Source organism: Scyliorhinus torazame, chromosome 19 (genome assembly GCF_047496885.1).
Source record: "Scyliorhinus torazame isolate Kashiwa2021f chromosome 19, sScyTor2.1, whole genome shotgun sequence".
Classification (NCBI taxonomy): domain Eukaryota; kingdom Metazoa; phylum Chordata; class Chondrichthyes; order Carcharhiniformes; family Scyliorhinidae; genus Scyliorhinus; species Scyliorhinus torazame.
The window spans coordinates 57,698,561-57,716,303 of record NC_092725.1 but is presented as its reverse complement, the minus strand read 5'-3'; the positions used below and the strand labels follow the sequence as shown (position 1 = coordinate 57,716,303).

At 49.5% G+C, this 17,743-nt stretch overlaps 1 protein-coding gene across 11 annotated transcripts in view; it reads right to left on the bottom strand.

The window, feature by feature from the left end:
• The window catches only part of LOC140396152 (contactin-1-like), a 1,065,645-nt gene that overhangs the window by 201,164 nt on the left and 846,738 nt on the right, over positions 1 to 17,743 (bottom strand). For all 11 annotated transcript variants that reach the window (XM_072484363.1, XM_072484362.1, XM_072484364.1 and 8 more), the window contains one exon: positions 14,511 to 14,614. In XM_072484363.1, the coding sequence (XP_072340464.1) occupies positions 14,511 to 14,614 (104 nt within the window). The remainder of the gene's footprint in view (positions 1 to 14,510; positions 14,615 to 17,743) is intronic.

The window sequence follows — 17,743 nt, the reverse complement described above, 5'->3', positions numbered from 1 at the left end:
GAGGAGAGGTTGGAGAAACTTGGTTTGTTCTCACTGGAACGTTGGAGGTTGAGGGGCGACCTGATAGAAGTCTACAAGATTATGAGGTGCATGGACAGAATGGATAGCCAGAAGCTTTTCCCAGGGTGGAGGAGTCAATTAGGTGGCATAGATTTAAGGTGCGAGGGGCAAGGCTTAAAGGAGATGTACGAGGCAAGTTTTTTTTTTACAGAGGGTGGTGGGAGCCAGGAACTCGCTGCCGGGGAAGGTAGTAGAAGCAGATACCGTAGTGACTTTTAAGGGGCAAATACATGAATAGGATGGGAATAGAGGGATATGGCCCTCAGAAGAGTAGGGCGTTTGAGTTCAGACAGGCAGCACGGCCGGTGCTAGATTGGAGGGACAAAGGGCCTGTTCCTTTTGCTGTAATTTTTTTTGTTCTTTTGTTCTCTTTGTTCTTTGTAATGTATTGAGTCACACCTAATAGATGAGACATTTCTTTGAAATACATTTGCATCAAGAAAAATGGCTTTCCTAGATAAAATCTCAAAGTGCTTAATGCACTATCAGTTCTTTGTCCCTTGGCCAAATATGGGAGACAATAAGGTAGCATCCTGCTCCTTCTAACCAACCAATGTCAACTATCGGCACAGGTGTGGACATTGCAGAAGGACAAGCTGAAATGAACAAATAGTCAATCAGCATCCAGGGGCGCACAGGCAGGGAATGGTCCTTCGGGAGGCAGCTCGTCAAGAATGTGGAATAGAAAAAAGTGGGCAGAAATAAAAAAGCGAGAAAGCTTTAAGGAAGAAAACACAGCTTAATTTTTTCATCTGAAACAGCACAATGTGACATGGCCTTTCCTGAGCCAACCGAAGATGACAAGGTGACTGCAGGCATGAAAACTGACTGCAAGGTTAAAATCTGCACTTTGCTGCCAGTCACAATAAGTCAAGTCTGCAAGCTTATATTTGGAAAACAAAAAGACAAATGTCTGGCTGCTTGTGGGCGCTACAAAATGTTGCACACTATAGGTCACTGGTGCCAACCCATACTTTATTTTCTTTAATAATGCTGTTACACAGTATGATTTCTGTGGCATCAAAGAAGATTAAATAGTGCCCGGTGTAGATTTTTAAATTCTTTCTTGGGACATGGGTGCTGTTGGCAAGGTCGGGATTCATTCCCCATTCCTAGTTACCCTCAGGAAAGTATTAGCAGCCTTTTTGAAGAGCTGCATTGGAGTGTTAAAGATGTTCCCACAGTGCTGTTAGGTAGGGAGTTCAGGATTTTGATCCAATATTGAACAACACCCAAGTCAGGCTGCTGTGTGATTTGGAGGAGAGTCTGGAGGTGGTTTTCATGCGCCTGCTGCTATTAGTTCAACCAGTTGGACGCAAACACGGGTTTGACACATTGTTTATATGGCACTTTCAAATTATTTAGTGCTGAAATCATTCCAGAGGAAGCACCGCTTCACTTGGTACATTCACTGAAGCTCAAATATAGTTCGGTAGAGAAGGGAAAATAAATTCCCACCAAAGTGATGACACAGGAATGGTGAGCCAAATGGCCTCCTTCTCCAATTAAGGAAAACCTAACTTGCCTGAGCTTTTTATGAGGTAACAGGGAGGGTAGATGAGGACAGCACATTTGATCTAATGTACATAGATGTCCAAAAGGCATTTGATAAAGTGCCCCATTAACAGGCTTGCCAGCAAAGTTGAAGCCCAGGGAATGAAAGGGACAGTGGCAGTGTTTATACAAGATTGGCTGAGTGACAGGGAGCAGAGAGTCATGGAGAACAGTGGCAGTGCGTTTCTCATGGATCACCTTTTCTTTACATATATGAATGACCAAGACTAGTGTGTAAAGGGCACAATTTCAAATTTGCAGCTTGCACAAAGCTTTCATGAATTGTGAATTATGGGATGGATATAGACACGAGGGATTAAAAGAGCATGAGATGAAACTTTGCTGCTGAGGTTGTAGTCTTTGTAGTCGCCAATCTTGGAATCATCTGTTAGTTTGGATCTTTTAGGATCTAGCTTCAATTAGACCTTGTGGGCTGCAGGAATTCATCTGGAGAGTCACTTTCACTTGCCTGATCTCCACCAGCTTGACTCTCAGTCTCACCCAGACAATCTTAGAATCCCCTGCATGAGAGTTTACAAGAAGGTGTTCCGTCCACTCTATCTCTCAAACGTTTGTCTGCCCTTTCTCTGGGTAGGCTCTGGCATGGAGAGAGAGAAAAGGGCCTAGACTTCAGATCCCTTTTTGGATTCTCAGGAGAGATATCAGTCTTTCTCACAGAAGTTTAAACTTGCACAGGCCTGGTGGATAGAGAATGCTTGCAGCATTTAAATCAGGAGTTAAACCTTCACCGGACTCACAGAGTGTCCAGACGTGCTCACTCTGGCTGAGATATCAGAGAGAGAGAGACGTCGTTCCAACCTTTATGGGAGAGATATGTAACAGGCTTCTGCCCAGCTCCTTCTCAAAACCTAACTGAAACCAAAAATGGAACCTGCCCTCAGTTCCAGAATCTTCTGAAAGGTTCTACCAATCTCAATGAAAAACAGTAAATGTTCTGGAATTTTGGAAGAGGGAATTGGCTGCTAGCCAAGTCCATCAGAATGACATCACGGGACTATGTCACACATCAAACTGGATTGAGGGGTGTGCCTGGGCCAGTTCAAATAGCAACTTGCAGTGGGGGTTCAATTCAAAAACAGAAGTCTGTAGTTTTAAAAACAGCCAGTAGGACAGGCATTAAAAAGGAAACTAGGATCTGACAAGGATTTAAAAGAGCTGTGAAGGCCAACATTTGGCGCCCATCCCTAATTGTTCTTGAACCAAGAGACTTGCTTGGCCATTTCACTGGACAGTAAAGAGTCAACTGCATTGCTGTAGGTCTGGAGTCGCATGTAGGCAATTTTCCTGCCATTAGCGAACCAGATGGGTTTTTTACAATAATTGACAAAGGTTTCAAAGTCACTATTACTACGGCTAGCTTTTAACTGCGGTGGGATTTGAATCTGTAACCGCAGAGCATTAGGCTGGGCCTCCAGATTACTAGTCCAGTGATATTACCACTATGCCACTGGCTCCCCCGCCTCACCTCACCCCGCCGATGTTAGTTTGCCATCGACCATCCTGGCAGTCATATGAAAGAATGAGAGAATTATTTAAGTTTTGGATGAACTTGGCCGATGTAGACAACTGTGAGCTGCTACAGAGGAATGTGGTTAGGGGTCAATACACTGTAGCAGAGGGAGATTCACATCCAGTGGTTCACTTCCCTGATTGCTACCTCAGACCTCACAACGCCTTCATCTACTACTTTTCAAGCTGTATCATTTCACCCTGACCCTTACTGTATGATTCAATCTTCAATGGTAGACAATCAGCTTGAGAATGTCGACAGTCTTTGCTTAGGAAGTGCACAGGAACACTTCACTGAACCTGAGAACCTTGAAAAAGAAACAGCTCATTATAACCGTCTAACTTTCCAAATGTTGGTGCCCACCAAAGAATAGTTAAGCGAACTGCAAGGTTGTGTTCTAATGTACTCCTAAATTGATTAGACAACCTGATGGGGCAACTGCAAAAAAGGCCAGCATTAATCTGTAATTACTATTTAGACGGTTGTTCATAAGTTGTTGAAACAATGAAATAAAGTTGCTTTACCTTTCGACCCCTAGCCTACTACGTACATCGTATAGCAAACTCTGTTAGCAATATCTGTCAATGGTTATATCAGGATACATCGGCAAAAATGAATTTGGAAATATAAAAAGGGGGGAAATAAAGCACGTTCTTATTATAATGTAGTCACCTCATCCACACCTCATGTAATGACTACCATTTCTCTCTGCCCTGCCAGAAGCTCCATTATAAGCATTAGGAGAATGTACATCTTCATAAGGTGACCAGCCTGCCAATAAAAACTACTCTGCTGATTCTGTCCAGAATTTTAAGGAATGAGAACTGACTATAAAAATGGTCGATAGATACACCTTTTAGGTTTACCTGGGGCGAAATTCTCCGGTATCGGCGCGATGTCCGCTGACCGGCGCCCACAACGTCACAAATCAGTCGGGCATCGCGCCGCCCCAAAGGTGCAGAATCCTCCGCATCTTGGGGGGCCGAACCCCAACCTTAAGGGGCTAGGCCCACGCCGGACTGATTTCCGCCCCGCCAGCTGGCGGGTAAGGTCTTTGGTGCCCCGCCAGCTGGCGTGGAAATGACATCTCCGGGCGGCGCATGCACAGGAGCGTTAGTGGCCGCTCACGGCATCCCCGCGCATGCGCTGTGGAGGGAGTCTCTTCCGCCTCCGCCATGGTGGAGACTGTGGCGAAGGTGGAAGGAAAAGAGTGCCCCCACGGCACAGGCCCGTCCGCGGATCGTTGGGCCCCGATCATGGGCCAGGCCACTGTGGGGGCACCCCCCGGGGCAGATCGCCCCGCGCCCCCCTCCCAGGGCCCCGGAGCCCGCCCGCTCCGCCTTGTCCTGCAGGTAAGGTAGGTGGTTTAATCTACGCCGGCGGGACAGGCATTCTAGCAGCGCGACTTCGGGCCATCCGGGCCGGAGAATCGCGGGGGCGGGCCCGCCAACCGGCGCGGCGCGATTCCCGCCCCCGCCGAATATCCGATGCTGGAGAATTCGGCAACCAGCGGGGGCGGGATTCATGTCAGTCCCCGGCGTTTCTCCGACCCGGCGGGGGATCGGAGAATCTCGCCCCTGAAGTAGAACATTGGGTGGGATTCTCCCTTCTGGGGACTAAGTCCACACACTGGCGGGAAAACCGACGCCAACCACTCCGGCGTCAACAGCCCCCGAAAGTGAGGAATTCACGAAGTTTTTGGGGGCTAGTTTGACGCTGGAGTGGTTGGCGCCGCTCCAGCCGGCGCCAAAGGGCCGGCACGAGTTCGCGCATGCGCGGAACGGACGGCATGATCTCGCGCATGCGCAGACCGGCTGCCGTATTTCCGTGCATGCGCAGAGCGGCCGGCGTAATTCCACATATGCGCGGGCGATCTCTTCTCCGCGCCGGCCCCCAGGCAATATGGTGGAGCCCTACAGGAGAACGGCGCGGATGAAAGAAGGCCCCCACGGAAACAGCCCACCGGCAGGATCGGTAGGCCCCGATCGCGGGCCATGCCACCATGGGCCCCCCTCCCTGGAGTCGGATCCCCCCCACCCTCCCCCAAGGACCACCCCCACACACTTACCTGCCAGGCCCCGCCGTGCGTGAGGTGAGTAATTCACGCATGCGGGACTGGCCAAACCGGACGGCCACTTGACCCATCGGGGCCCGGAGAATCGCTGGGGGGGGGGCGCTGTCAACGACCCCGACCGGCGTGGCGGGAATCCCGCTGGGCCCCGAAAAATGGCGCCAGAGAATAGGGCAGCCGGCGTTGGGGCAGGATTCGCGCCTCCCCCTGGGGATTCTCTGACCTGGCAGGGGGTCGGAGAATCCCGGTCATTATCTCTGCGGGGACTGGCCACAAAACAATTGAAGTTTTCTCTCAAGTGACGTGTCTGCAATAACGCTAATATTTGTTCTGGTCGATGACTAAAACTGGCGGATATCAACTGTCTCCAAACTCAATTCTTGTATATATAGTACGTCAATGCCACAGGCATGAGAATGAAAACAAGTACAGACCAAATATCGAAACAAATGTTAGGTAGTGCTTTTCCACAACTAAAGAATGTGAATTGCAAGTAACAAAAGAAGCTGTGCGGTTGGGTGATGCCTAACACAAGGCTTTGTCCGTTGACAATCAAACAAGAGGAAAGACTTGAGTTTAAATAACAATGTATTACATCTGAAACATGCCCCAGTGCTTTACACACAGCAAAGACCAAAACAAAAACCTTGCTCACTTTTCCATGGGTGGTCCGACTGGTCATTTTGTACACAGCAATATCCAACAAACAGCAATGAGGGAAACACTGCAGGCGGAATATTACGGTCCCTCCTGCCAGTCAGATTTTCCATTCCTGCCGAAGTCAATGGAGCTTTTGAATGGCTCGCCACCTTTTGAGGCCCTGGCCCCGCTATATGGGACTGGAAAATTCTGTCCTGTGCCACCACCATTGCCAAATGACTGTCTGCAAATGCGCACTGCTGCACGCTGACATCACTTGACAGAGTCAGAAAGCCATTAATGTCTTGATGACAGGCAGGATGCTACGAGATGATGGGCTGGAATACACTTAGTAATGAGTAATTGGGACAGACTTGGTTCATAATCTAACATTTGAACATAAGTGTAAATACCATTGTCAAATTCAATTTGAAATTTGAAAGGAAGAAACATTTTGAAAATGAGTTACAGAGCAATTACAACCTACAGTACAGGACAACCTGCAGGGAATACCGTGAATTGGACCTCCTAACGTATCAATGATAGAATTCCTACAGTGCAAAAGGAAGCCATTTGGCCCATTGATCCTCTGAAAGAGCACCCTACCTCAGCCCACTCCCCCGCCCAGTAACCCCACCCAACCACCGGACACTCAGGGGCAATTCATCATGGCCAATCCACTTAACCCGCTTATCTTTGGACTGTGGGAGGAAACCAGAGCACCCGGAGGAAACCCACGCAGACAAGGGGAGAACTTGCAGAATCCACACAGACAGTGACCCAAATCAGGAATCGAACCTGGGACCCTGGCGCTGCGAAGCAATGGTGCTAACCACTGTGCTACCGTGCCGCCATATGGATATGGAGAATTACCCACTGTTCTTCGAAATTGTTCCATTAGATCCTTACCAACTACCTGAACGTTGTGCAAAAGGCAAATGGAGTATCAGAAGAAATTACTGGAATGGTGGGCTACAGAGTCGGTTAATCCAAGTTCCAGTGTGTCTAATTGAAGGACCGAAAAGGAAATTGCTGATGCTTTGAAGGATCGACTGATTTAAGATACAAAGCCTGAGAAAGGGATGGTGGCTTGAGATTTGAAATGGCTTGAATGTTTCCTGTAGGTTTTAAGACAGGAAGTAAGAGCTTGACCCATGAACAGCTGCATGGCTTACATAGCCCGATGGTTAGCAGCCGGGAAAATTAAATCAGCAGCAGGCAAAATTAGTCATTTTGATGTAACTGAAACACTCCCAGCTGAGGGTAGCTCATCCCACTTTGATTCAATTCCCCAATTCAACAGCCCTGAAGTCAACTGTAGTAATTTGGCCCCACAGGTCAAGAGAGTGGGTGGGGGTGCTGGGGGCGGGGGGAGCTTAAACCTTTACTCTTCTGACTCAGGGATATCAACTGAGCCCAACTGATACCTTGTTACTCTGATGAAAATGATTCATTAGAGTGACTTGAGCACGCAACCGATTTTTCTTTGCTTCTTTTAACATTTTTCCAAAAAGGGACAATTTAGCCTGGCCAATCCACCCATGAACAGTTTGCTGCACATTTCATAGAATTTACAGTGCAGAAGGAGGCCATTCGGCCCATCGTGTCTGCCCCGGCTCTTGGTAAGAGCACCCTACCCAAGGTCCACACCTCCACCCTATCCCCATAACCCAGTAACCTCACCCAACACTAAGGGCAATTTTGGACACGAAGGGCAATTTATCATGGCCAATCCACCTAACCTGCACATCTTTGGACTGTGGGAGGAAACCGGAGCACCTGGAGGAAACCCACGCACACACGGGGAGAATGTGCAGACTCCGCACAGACAGTGACCCAAGCCGGGAATCGATCCCGGGACCCTGGAGCTGTGAAGCAATTGTGCTAACCACAATGCTACCGTGCTGCCCACATCTTTGGATTGTGGGGGGTGAGACCCAAGCAGACACGGGGAGAATGTGCAAACTTCATAGGGGCAGTGACCCAGGGCCGGGATCGAACTCGGGTCCTCGGCACCGTGAGGCAGCAGTGCTAGCCACTGCGCCGCCCTTGAGCACGCAATCTAGACTAAGCTTCCAATGTCGTACTCAGGGTGTGCTTTTCCATCAGAGATGTGACGCCCCCGTCCCTTGCAAATGAAATGATAAATCAAGGCCCCACCTGCTCACTCAGGTAGGCTGAAAGGTCACATATTGCAAAGTCTCCTGTGGCCTGGCTAATATTTATCCCTCAATAAAAATCACAAAAACACATGATCTCGCAGTTATCAGATTGTTGCTTGTGAGACTTTGCTGCACAATTGGCTGGCCCACTTCCGACATTACAACAGCGACTACACTTCAGAAGTACTTCAATGGGTGTAGAGCAATTTGGCGTGTTCATACTTGTGAAAAGTGCTCTTTAAAGGTATATCTTTCTTCCCATTTTTTTTAGACTCTTTTCCCCTTGGTGACGGGAGTGCTATTAAGGAGGGAGCATGAAGATTTTGGCCCAGTCGCAATGAGGCAACAGTAAGATATGTCCAAGTCAGGTTGTGTGACTTGAAAGGCAACTTGTAAGTGATGGTGTACCTGTGCATTTGCAGCCCTTGTCTTACGGGGTGTGAAAGTCGTGAACTTTGAAGGTGTGCTTAAGGAGTCTTGGTGAGTTTCTACCAGTGATTATGCAGAAAATACACACTACAGCCATGGTACAATGAGAGAATAAATGTTTAAGATGGTGGATGTTTAAGATCAAGCAGGTTGCTTGACAGACACGTCAGCCTTTAGTTCCACTGTCAATGGTTTCAGGAGTGGAAGAGCTGGAGACTTCCGGTTGCGGCGATGCATCACTAAGCCGCACGTTTCGGCACCTCCCGTTTCAACGGACTTTTGGGCTCTTATCGGGAGCCCCAACGGGAACTTTTTTTGGCCAAACCCACTATGAGGTGACAAAGGAAGCAGTCCCCCCGGGGGTGGATGGAAAGGAGCGGCAGTAGCGGCCAGATTACGGAGGATCCTTTGGAGCAGCGGCAGAGAAGTGAAGGGAGAAGCAAGATGGTGGCCGAGGGAGCCCAGATGGTATGGGGCCCGGAACAGCAGGAGTTCCTCCGACGACGTGTGGAGGAGCTCAAGAAAGAGGTGCTGGCCCAGATGTTACTGGCAATCGAGGGACTAAAGGAAACACAAAAGGTCCAGGCGATGGAGCTCCGTGGAGTGAAGGCAAAGGCAGCCGAGAACGAAGATGAGATACAGGGCCTGGTGGTAAAAACGGAGATACACGAGGCACTACATAAGAGGTGCATAGAAAGGCTGGAAGCCCTAGAGAACAGCTCGAGGAGGAAGAACTTACGGATTTTAGGTCTCCCCGAAGGAACAAAGGGAGCTGATGCTGGGGCGTATGTGAGTACGATGCTCCATACTCTAATGGGAGCTGAGGCCCCAACGGGCCCCCTGGAAGTGGAGGGAGCATGCCGGGTCCTCGTGAGAAGACCAAAGGCAGGGGAAACACCAAGAGCAATGGTGGTGAAGTTCCATCGCTACAGGGACAGGGAGATGGTCCTGAGTTGGGCTAAGAAGACACGGAGTAGCAAATGGGAGAACGCAGTGATATGCGTGTATCAAGACTGGAGTGCGGAGGTGGCGAGAAGGAGGGCGAGTTTCAACCGGGCCAAGGCGGTGCTCCATAGGAAGAAAGTCAAATTTGGGATGCTGCAGCCGGCGAGGCTGTGGGTCACGCATCAGGGCAAACACCACTACTTCGAGACGGCGGAGGAGGCATGGACATTTATTCAGGATGAGAAATTGGACTAGACTTGAGATATTGATGTCCGGAGGGAGGTAGCGAGGTGGTGGCACAGAAATGTAAAGTGGGGAGAGGGGAGGGCTACTGTATACTAATGTTGGATGGGGAATATTTCTCCCCCCGATGGGGGGACATGAAGAAATGTGGGCGCCGGTGGAAAAGGGGACAGGGAAGGGGAATGAGGGAACTGCGCCATTAGGGGCGGGGCTGAGAGGAAAGCGCGGGTATTTTCCCGCGCTATGGAAATTATAGCGGGAAAAGGGGCGCAGGAAGGAAGGGAGCCTCCACACGCAGGGAGGTCGAAGAATGAACGGGGGAAGCCGAGGTCAGCCAGGGTTAGCTGACTTCCGGAAGCAATATGGGGGGAGTAATCAAGCTAGAGGGGGATCTAGCGGGGGAGGGGAGGGGGGGAGGGGATTAACTGGGTTGCTGCTGGTGAGGGTAAGGGGGAGCTGATACGAGACGAGGTGGTCGGGACGGGAGGGCACCGTCTGGGGGACAGACTGGTGCGTGAGACCTGGGTGAGGAGATGGCTTAAAAAAGGGGATGGCTAGTCGACGAGGGGGGGGGTAAATGGCCCCCCAACCCGGCTGATCACGTGGAATGTGAGAGGTTTAAATGGGCCGATTAAGAGGGCAAGGGTGTTTGCGTACTTAAAGAGACTGAAGGCGGACGTAGTTATGCTCCAGGAGACACACCTGAAGTTGGCGGATCAGGTTAGACTAAGGAAAGGATGGGTGGGACAGGTATTCCACTCAGGGTTGGACGCGAAAAACAGAGGGGTGGCAATACTGGTGGGGAAACGTGTATCGTTCGAAGCTAAGACCATAGTGGTGGATAGTGGGGGCAGATATGTGATGGTGAGTGGCAGATTGCAGGGTGAGGCGGTTGTGCTGGTGAACGTATATGCCTCGAACTGGGATGATGCGGGATTCATGAAGCGAATGCTGGGACATATCCCGGACCTGGAAGTGGGAAACTTGTTAATGGGGGGGGGGACTTCCACACAGTGCTGGACCCAGGGCTGGACCAGTCCAGATCCAGGACCGGGAGAAGGCCGGCAGCGGCCAAGGTGCTTAAGGGATTTATGGAACAAATGGGGGGGGAGTAGATCCGTGGAGATTCGCCAGACCGATGGGTTTCTCCCACATCCATAAGGTATACTCCCGGATAGACTTTTTTGTTTTGGGAAGGGCACTGATCCCGAAGGTGGCAGGAACGGAGTACTCGGCTATAGCCGTGTCAGATCACGCCCCACATTGGGTGGATCTGGAACTGAAAGAGGAAAGGGAGCAGCGCCCACTCTGGCGATTGGACATGGGACTACTGGCGGACGAGGGGGTATGCGGAAGGGTGAGGGGATGTATCGGAAGATACCTGGAGGTCAATGACGATAGGGAGGTCCAGGTGGGGGTAGTATGGGAAGCGCTGAAGGCGGTGGTTAGAGGAGAGCTGATTTCCATCAGAGCCCACAAGGGGAAACAAGAGGGTAAAGAAAGAGAGAGATTAGTGGGGGAAATTTTGAGGGTGGATAAGAAGTATGCGGAGGCCCCAGACGAAGGGCTATACAGGGAGAGACGAAGATTACAGACGGAGTTTGACCTGCTGACCACGGGAGAGGCAGAGACACAGTGGAGGAAGGCACAGGGGATACAGTATGAATATGGGGAAAAGGCGAGCCGGCTGCTGGCCCAACAACTTCGGAAGAGGGGAGCGGCGAGAGAGATCGGAGGAGTTAGGGATGAAATGGGAAAGATGGAGCAGAAAGTAGGGAAAGTGAACGAGGTGTTCAAGACATTTTATGAGAGACTGTACAAGTCCCAACCCCCGGAGGGGAAAGAAGGAATGATACACTTTTTGGATCAGCTAGAGTTCCCAAGGGTGGAGGGGCAGGAGGTGGCAGGTCTGGGGGCGCAGATTGAGATGGATGAGGTGATCAAAGGAATAGGGAACATGCAAGCAGGGAAGGCGCCGGGACCAGACGGGTTCCCGGTGGAATTTTGTAGGAAGTATATGGACCTGCTGGCCCCGCTCTTGGCGAGAACCTTTAATGAGGCTAAGGAAAGGGGGATATTACCCCCGACAATGTCGGAGGCGACGATATCGCTAATTCTGAAACGAGACAAAGACCCGCTGCAGTGCGGGTCATACAGGCCCATCTCCCTCCTAAACGTAGATGCCAAACTGCTGGCCAAAGTGATGGCGACAAGGATAGAGGATTGTGTCCCAGGGGTGGTACATGACGACCAGACAGGGTTTGTAAAGGGGAGACAATTGAATGCCAATGTACAAAGGCTGCTGGGGGTGATGATGATGCCCCCACCAGAGGGGGAGGCAGAGATAGTGGTGGCGATGGATGCAGAGAAGGCATTCGATAGGGTGGAGTGGGACTATCTGTGGGAGGTGCTGAACTGATTTGGGTTCAGGGACGGGTTCATTAGATGGGTTAGACTCTTGTACGGGGCCCCGGTGGCAAGCGTCTTTACAAACAGGCAAAGATCGGGATACTTTCGATTACATAGGGGTACAAGACAAGGGTGCCCCCTGTCCCCGTTACTGTTCGCGTTGGCAATTGAACCATTGGCCATAGCGCTGAGGGACTCTAAGAGGTGGAGGGGGGTGCTTAGAGGGGGAGAGGAACATCGAGTGTCATTATATGCAGATGACTTACTGCTATATGTGGCGGACCTGGTAGAGGGGATGCCAGAGGTAATGCAGACAGATACTCAGGGAGTTTGGAGAGTTCTCGGGATACAAATTAAATATGGGAAAGAGTGAGCTTTTTGTGATGCACCCCGGGGAACAGGGCAGGGGGATAGATGCTCTGCCGCTGAGGAGAGTGGCAAGGAACTTTCGATACCTGGGGATTCAGGTGGCCAGGAACTGGGGAACCCTACATAAACTTAACCTGCCGCGACTGGTAGAGCAGATGGAGGAGGACTTTAAGAGGTGGGATATGGTGCCCCTGTCATTGGCGGGCAGAGTACAGGCGGTTAAAATGGTGGTCCTCCCGAGGTTTCTTTTCGTGTTTCAGGGCCTCCCCATCCTGATTACAAAGGCCTTTTTCAAAAAAATAGACAGGAGTATTATGGGCTTTGTGTGGGCGGGAAAGACCCCGAGGGTAAAGAGGGGGTTCCTGCAGCGCAGTAGGAACAGAGGGGGATTGGCACTGCCAAGTCTGAGTGACTACTATTGGGCCGCTAATGTGTCGATGGTCTGTAAGTGGATGAGGGAAGAAGAAGGTGAGGCATGGAAAAAGTTGGAGATGGCTTCCTGTAAGGGAACGAGTCTAAAAGCGCTGGTGACGGTGCCGCTGCCGTTCTCCCCGAAAAGGTACACCACAAACCCAGTGGTGGTGGCGAACTTGAAGATCTGGGGGCAGTGGAGACGACACAGGGGAGTGACGGGTGCCTCGGTGTGGTCCCCGATAAGGAATAACCACAGGTTCGTCCCGGGGAGGAGAGATGGGGGATTTCAATGTTGGCAGCGAGCAGGAATTAGGAAGCTGAAAGACCTGTTTGTAGACGGGACGTTTGCGAGTCTGGGAGCATTGGAAGAAAAATATAAGTTGCCACCAGGGAATGCTTTCCGATACATGCAAGTGAGGGCATTCACGAGGCAACAGATGAGGGAATTTCTGCAGCTCCCGACGCAAGGGATCCAGGATAGAGTGATTTTGGGGGTATGGGTTGGAGAAGGTAAAGTGTCCGAAATATACAGGGAGATGAGAGACGAGGGGGAGGCGATGGTAGAGGAGCTGAAGGGAAAATGGGAAGAGGAGCTGGGGGAAGAGATCGAGGAGGGGCTGTGGGCACATGCCCTAAGTAGGGTGAATTCTTCGTCCTCGTGTGCCAGGCTTAGCCTGATTCAATTTAAGGTTCTACACAGAGCGCATATGATGGGAGCAAGACTGAGCAGGTTTTTCGGGGTGGAGGATAGATGTGGAAGGTGCTCAGGAAGCCCGGTGAACCACACTCACATGTTCTGGTCGTGTCCGACACTGCATGAGTTCTGGGAGGGTGTGGCAAGAGTGATTTCAAAGACGGTGGGGGTCCGGGTCAAACCAGGCTGTGGGGTTAGCTATATTTGGGATTGCAGAAGAACCGGGAGTGCAGGAGGCGAAAGAGGCCGACGTCTTGGCCTTTGCGTCCCTAGTAGCCCGGCGAGGGATTCTACTGATGTGGAAGGAAGCGAAGCCCCCGGGCGTGGAGGCCTGGATAAACGACATGGCAGGGTTCATAAGACTGGAACAAATAAAATATGCGTTAAGAGGATCGGCTCAGGGGTTCACCAGGCGGTGGCAACCGTTCCTTGACTATCTCGCGGAACGATAATGGAAAAACAGAAAAGACAGCAGCAGCAACCCAGGGGGGTGGGGGGAGTATTATCCCGTGTTTTTGTTTTTTGCCAGTTGTTGATATTTGCTTTTTGGTTTATCTCTTTTTTCATTTGTTGTTAGTTTAATATATTATTTAAATAACGTTTAATGTATATTCCTTTATTAAGTTGTAAAAACGGAAAATTTCTGTTTGAAAAATTTCAATAAAATATATTTTTTTTAAAAAGGAGTGGAAGAGCTTGACAAATAGTTGCGCAATTGGCTGAACAGGAGAGAGATCGGACCGAGGATATGTAAAACCTGTGCAGTCGGCCCAGTGTTCTCAGCCAAGCAGAGTATGACTGTTGCACCGATGCAGACAATGGGCTGGGAAGCTCACTGTCAATAAACACTGTCTGATAGTCAGCTGGTCCAGCTGTTGCAACTCTTCTCATACATATGTTTTTTCCCGCTTCAGAACCTCTTAAATGTAAACTACTGGATCACATCTTCTTACATACACCTTAGTCACATGAAAGAAGAGCTCAACTTACTTCATAGCCTTCAAATGATGGCTGGGACACAGGCGACCATGTTACTTCGATTTCCGTAGATGAGATGCTCCAGGCAGTCACATACGGAGGAGCTTCACTCGGCTCTAGTAACAGAACAAAATACCGGATGACGTTATTGAAATCAAATCAGATCGGACATTGACATTTTCATTTACAGTGCCATGGCAACAAAATGTATATCCAGTGTGATAACCCCGTGGGCTTTGTAGAATATCAGTTCCTGATCGTCCTGGCCTGAGACCTTTGTTTTGTGCTCCGTGTTAGCTGCTTTATTGTCAGTTTAAAATAAGCCAGTTTGGCCTTTCACTCCTTGTTCCCTGGAATTATTACATTGGCGACAAGGATTAAGCACGGGATTCTGAGCAGCCTTTTCAAGACTCAACAACAAATCAGGTAAAAAACAAAGCAAAAAGAAAAACCCGTAAGTGCACTGGTTTGGGAAGCTATATCTTATGATGCGGATGTGGAGGACTGGCTCCAGTATGCCGAGCGCATGTGCTACTTCTTCCGTGCCAACAGGGAAGGGGAAGACAGACGTAAATTAATCCTTTTGCCAGCATGCGGAGCCCCGACATTTGGCATCATTAAGAGTTTAACTTATCCTGCTACCTCAGACAGTAAAACATTACCGATTGAACATGGCTGGGAGGAATCTTGGGGAACCCCTAACAGCATTCCTGGCTAGATTAAGGAAACTGGCCGAATACTGCGTGTTTGGCCCATCCCTGGCTGAGATGCTACGTGACCAGCTAGTGTGTGGGATCAATAATGTTGCGATACAAAAAAATTGTTGGAAGAACGCACCTGAGACCTCAAAAGGGCTACAGAAGATAGCACTATCCTTGGAAAATGCCAAGAAAGGGACCCATGAACTCCAACGGTGGGTGATGGGGGGAGGACCCTCATACAGAGAAGCCAGCCTTCCCAGTGAAGGCTGCTACATGCTTCACCCACGACCAACTGCACTGGTCATATTATCCCGAGGCTCCACCAGCTCAACATTCCCAAAAGTATCAGGGAAGACTCCCACGAGGATGACAAGTGTCAGCCACAAGACTGTTTTAAGTGTGGCCAAAGGATACGACCCAGGCAAGGCTGCCAGAATCAGCAGCACGCATGCCGCCCAGGCCGAAAAACTCCAGCAAGGTTTCTGCACTCACAGCATACCAGAGTTCCTCGTAACCAATAATGGCGCTCCTTTATCATGGAGAATTTCATGAAGTCAAACGGCATTAAACACATCCAAATAGCGCCGTCCAATCAATTATCTAATGGCCTGGCCAAAAGGGCAGTTCAAACATTCAGAACCAGAATGAAGAAACAGGTCGAAGGTGGAATCAAAGAAGGAGGCCCCAAAAAAGGAACAATGACACCAGATGACCTGAAAGGGCCTTCAGAACAGGAGATGCTGTCAATGTGCGGAACTTTGGAGATGGCTCCCAAAGGTCCTGCTGGAAAAGGCTGGCCCAGTTTCTTACAAAGTCTAAGGGAAGGCCGTGAAAACACACCTGAACCACCTGAGAAGCAGGGAACCCACACCAGGAGGGACGATTTCAGTACAGACGATGCCCATTGTGACTACCTCCGGCAATGGGACTCAAGAGTCGTTCCTCCCCGACGATGAAGACTCTGGAGTCCGAAATGGAGACCAAAGACATTTCTCCTTCGCCGGAGGTTTGCACCGAAGACCAGCCTCTGTCTGTGGCCCTTCGGTGCTCAACAAGGAAGTAATGATCCCCAATCCGCTTAACACCCCCGATCTGGCTCCACCTGTCGCCGACTCGAGGCTTTGTGCCAAGTGATGGAACAGGCCTGATCGTCGTGTGAGTGAGGGGAATGATGGGATGTGATAAACCTCACATGGATCACGGGAGGATCGTTGTTTGGGCAGAGGCCCACCCAACTGGGTCTCGTTAACGGAACCTTTAAATGTAGCTCCTAGACCCGGAGCGGCAGATCCTGATAGTCCTGGGCTGGGACGTTTGTTTTGTGTGCGACTTTATTTTCAGTTTGAAATAAACCAGGTTGGCTTCCGCACCGAGTGAAATTATTACACCCAGTTTAGGATCCAAATTCTGAAATGCATTAATTTTAAGCCACCCGTTAATGAATGCGGCAAATTACCAAACGTGATGCTCTAACAAAATTGCTAACATCGACAGTCAACGAGTTTATCACAACAGCGTTCGATGTTCAAGAATGCAGCTCAGCACACCTTCAAGGGCATTTAGAGATGGGCAATAAATGCTGGTCTAACTCGCGATACACACATTCCGCAAATTAATTAAAAAAATAAAATGAGGACATCCAGCACACCCCATCATAAAGCAATGAATTTACATTGTGCAATCACACTAACTTCTGGAGGAGTTTCCAAATATGCAATTTACTACGGGCTCATATTTTATATTGTCACTGTCATTATCTGTAATTGATTTCAGTCAATTACCACGGAAGCCAGCACTTGTTACTCTTAAATCTCCAAACTGCACAGTACATCAGGTGTCGCCACACAGATAGATTTCTGATTGCTACATTTAAGATTGCCAAGGTCCAATCATTAATCTGGTTAATAATTTCCCTCATCATCACCATTTGCGAAAAGAGAACATTTTGTCAGCTATTTCTTGTGCACATCCATCAAGTCACCTTGTCGGTGAACTTAGCCGTGCACCGTCCGTATCTGTACAGCATCAGACTGTCCACCATAGTGAGTCTCCACATCACTTATGTTATCTTTGTTGATAAAAATTCGCTCAGGTCAATTGAGAAATTCACAGAATCTATGGATCCCGATAATTGGGAGTTAATTAAACATGACAAGAGTTCAATGTCTGGTTTTACTCAATAGTTTTCTCCTCTATAAAGCAAAGTACAGCAGCTTCCCTAAAGGGGGTCCTTCATCCACAGGGGGTGTTACAACTGATTCAATCTCGCGCTAACTTTTAGCTGTGCCCCTGTATTAGTGGGTTGATTAATATCGATCAGTGATGGCCAAGTTAAAAACTCCAGATGTTGCTGTAAAAAGAGACATGCTGCCAAAACATTTTGTCTTGCACTCATCAGATTCGCAAGGATGCCCATTGTAAAGGGAACAAATATTTCCAATACGTAGACTTACATTTGCTACTCAGTAAGAAGTCTTACAACACCAGGTTAAAGTCCAACAGGTTTGTTTCGAATCACTAGCTTTCAGAGCGCTGCTCCTTCCT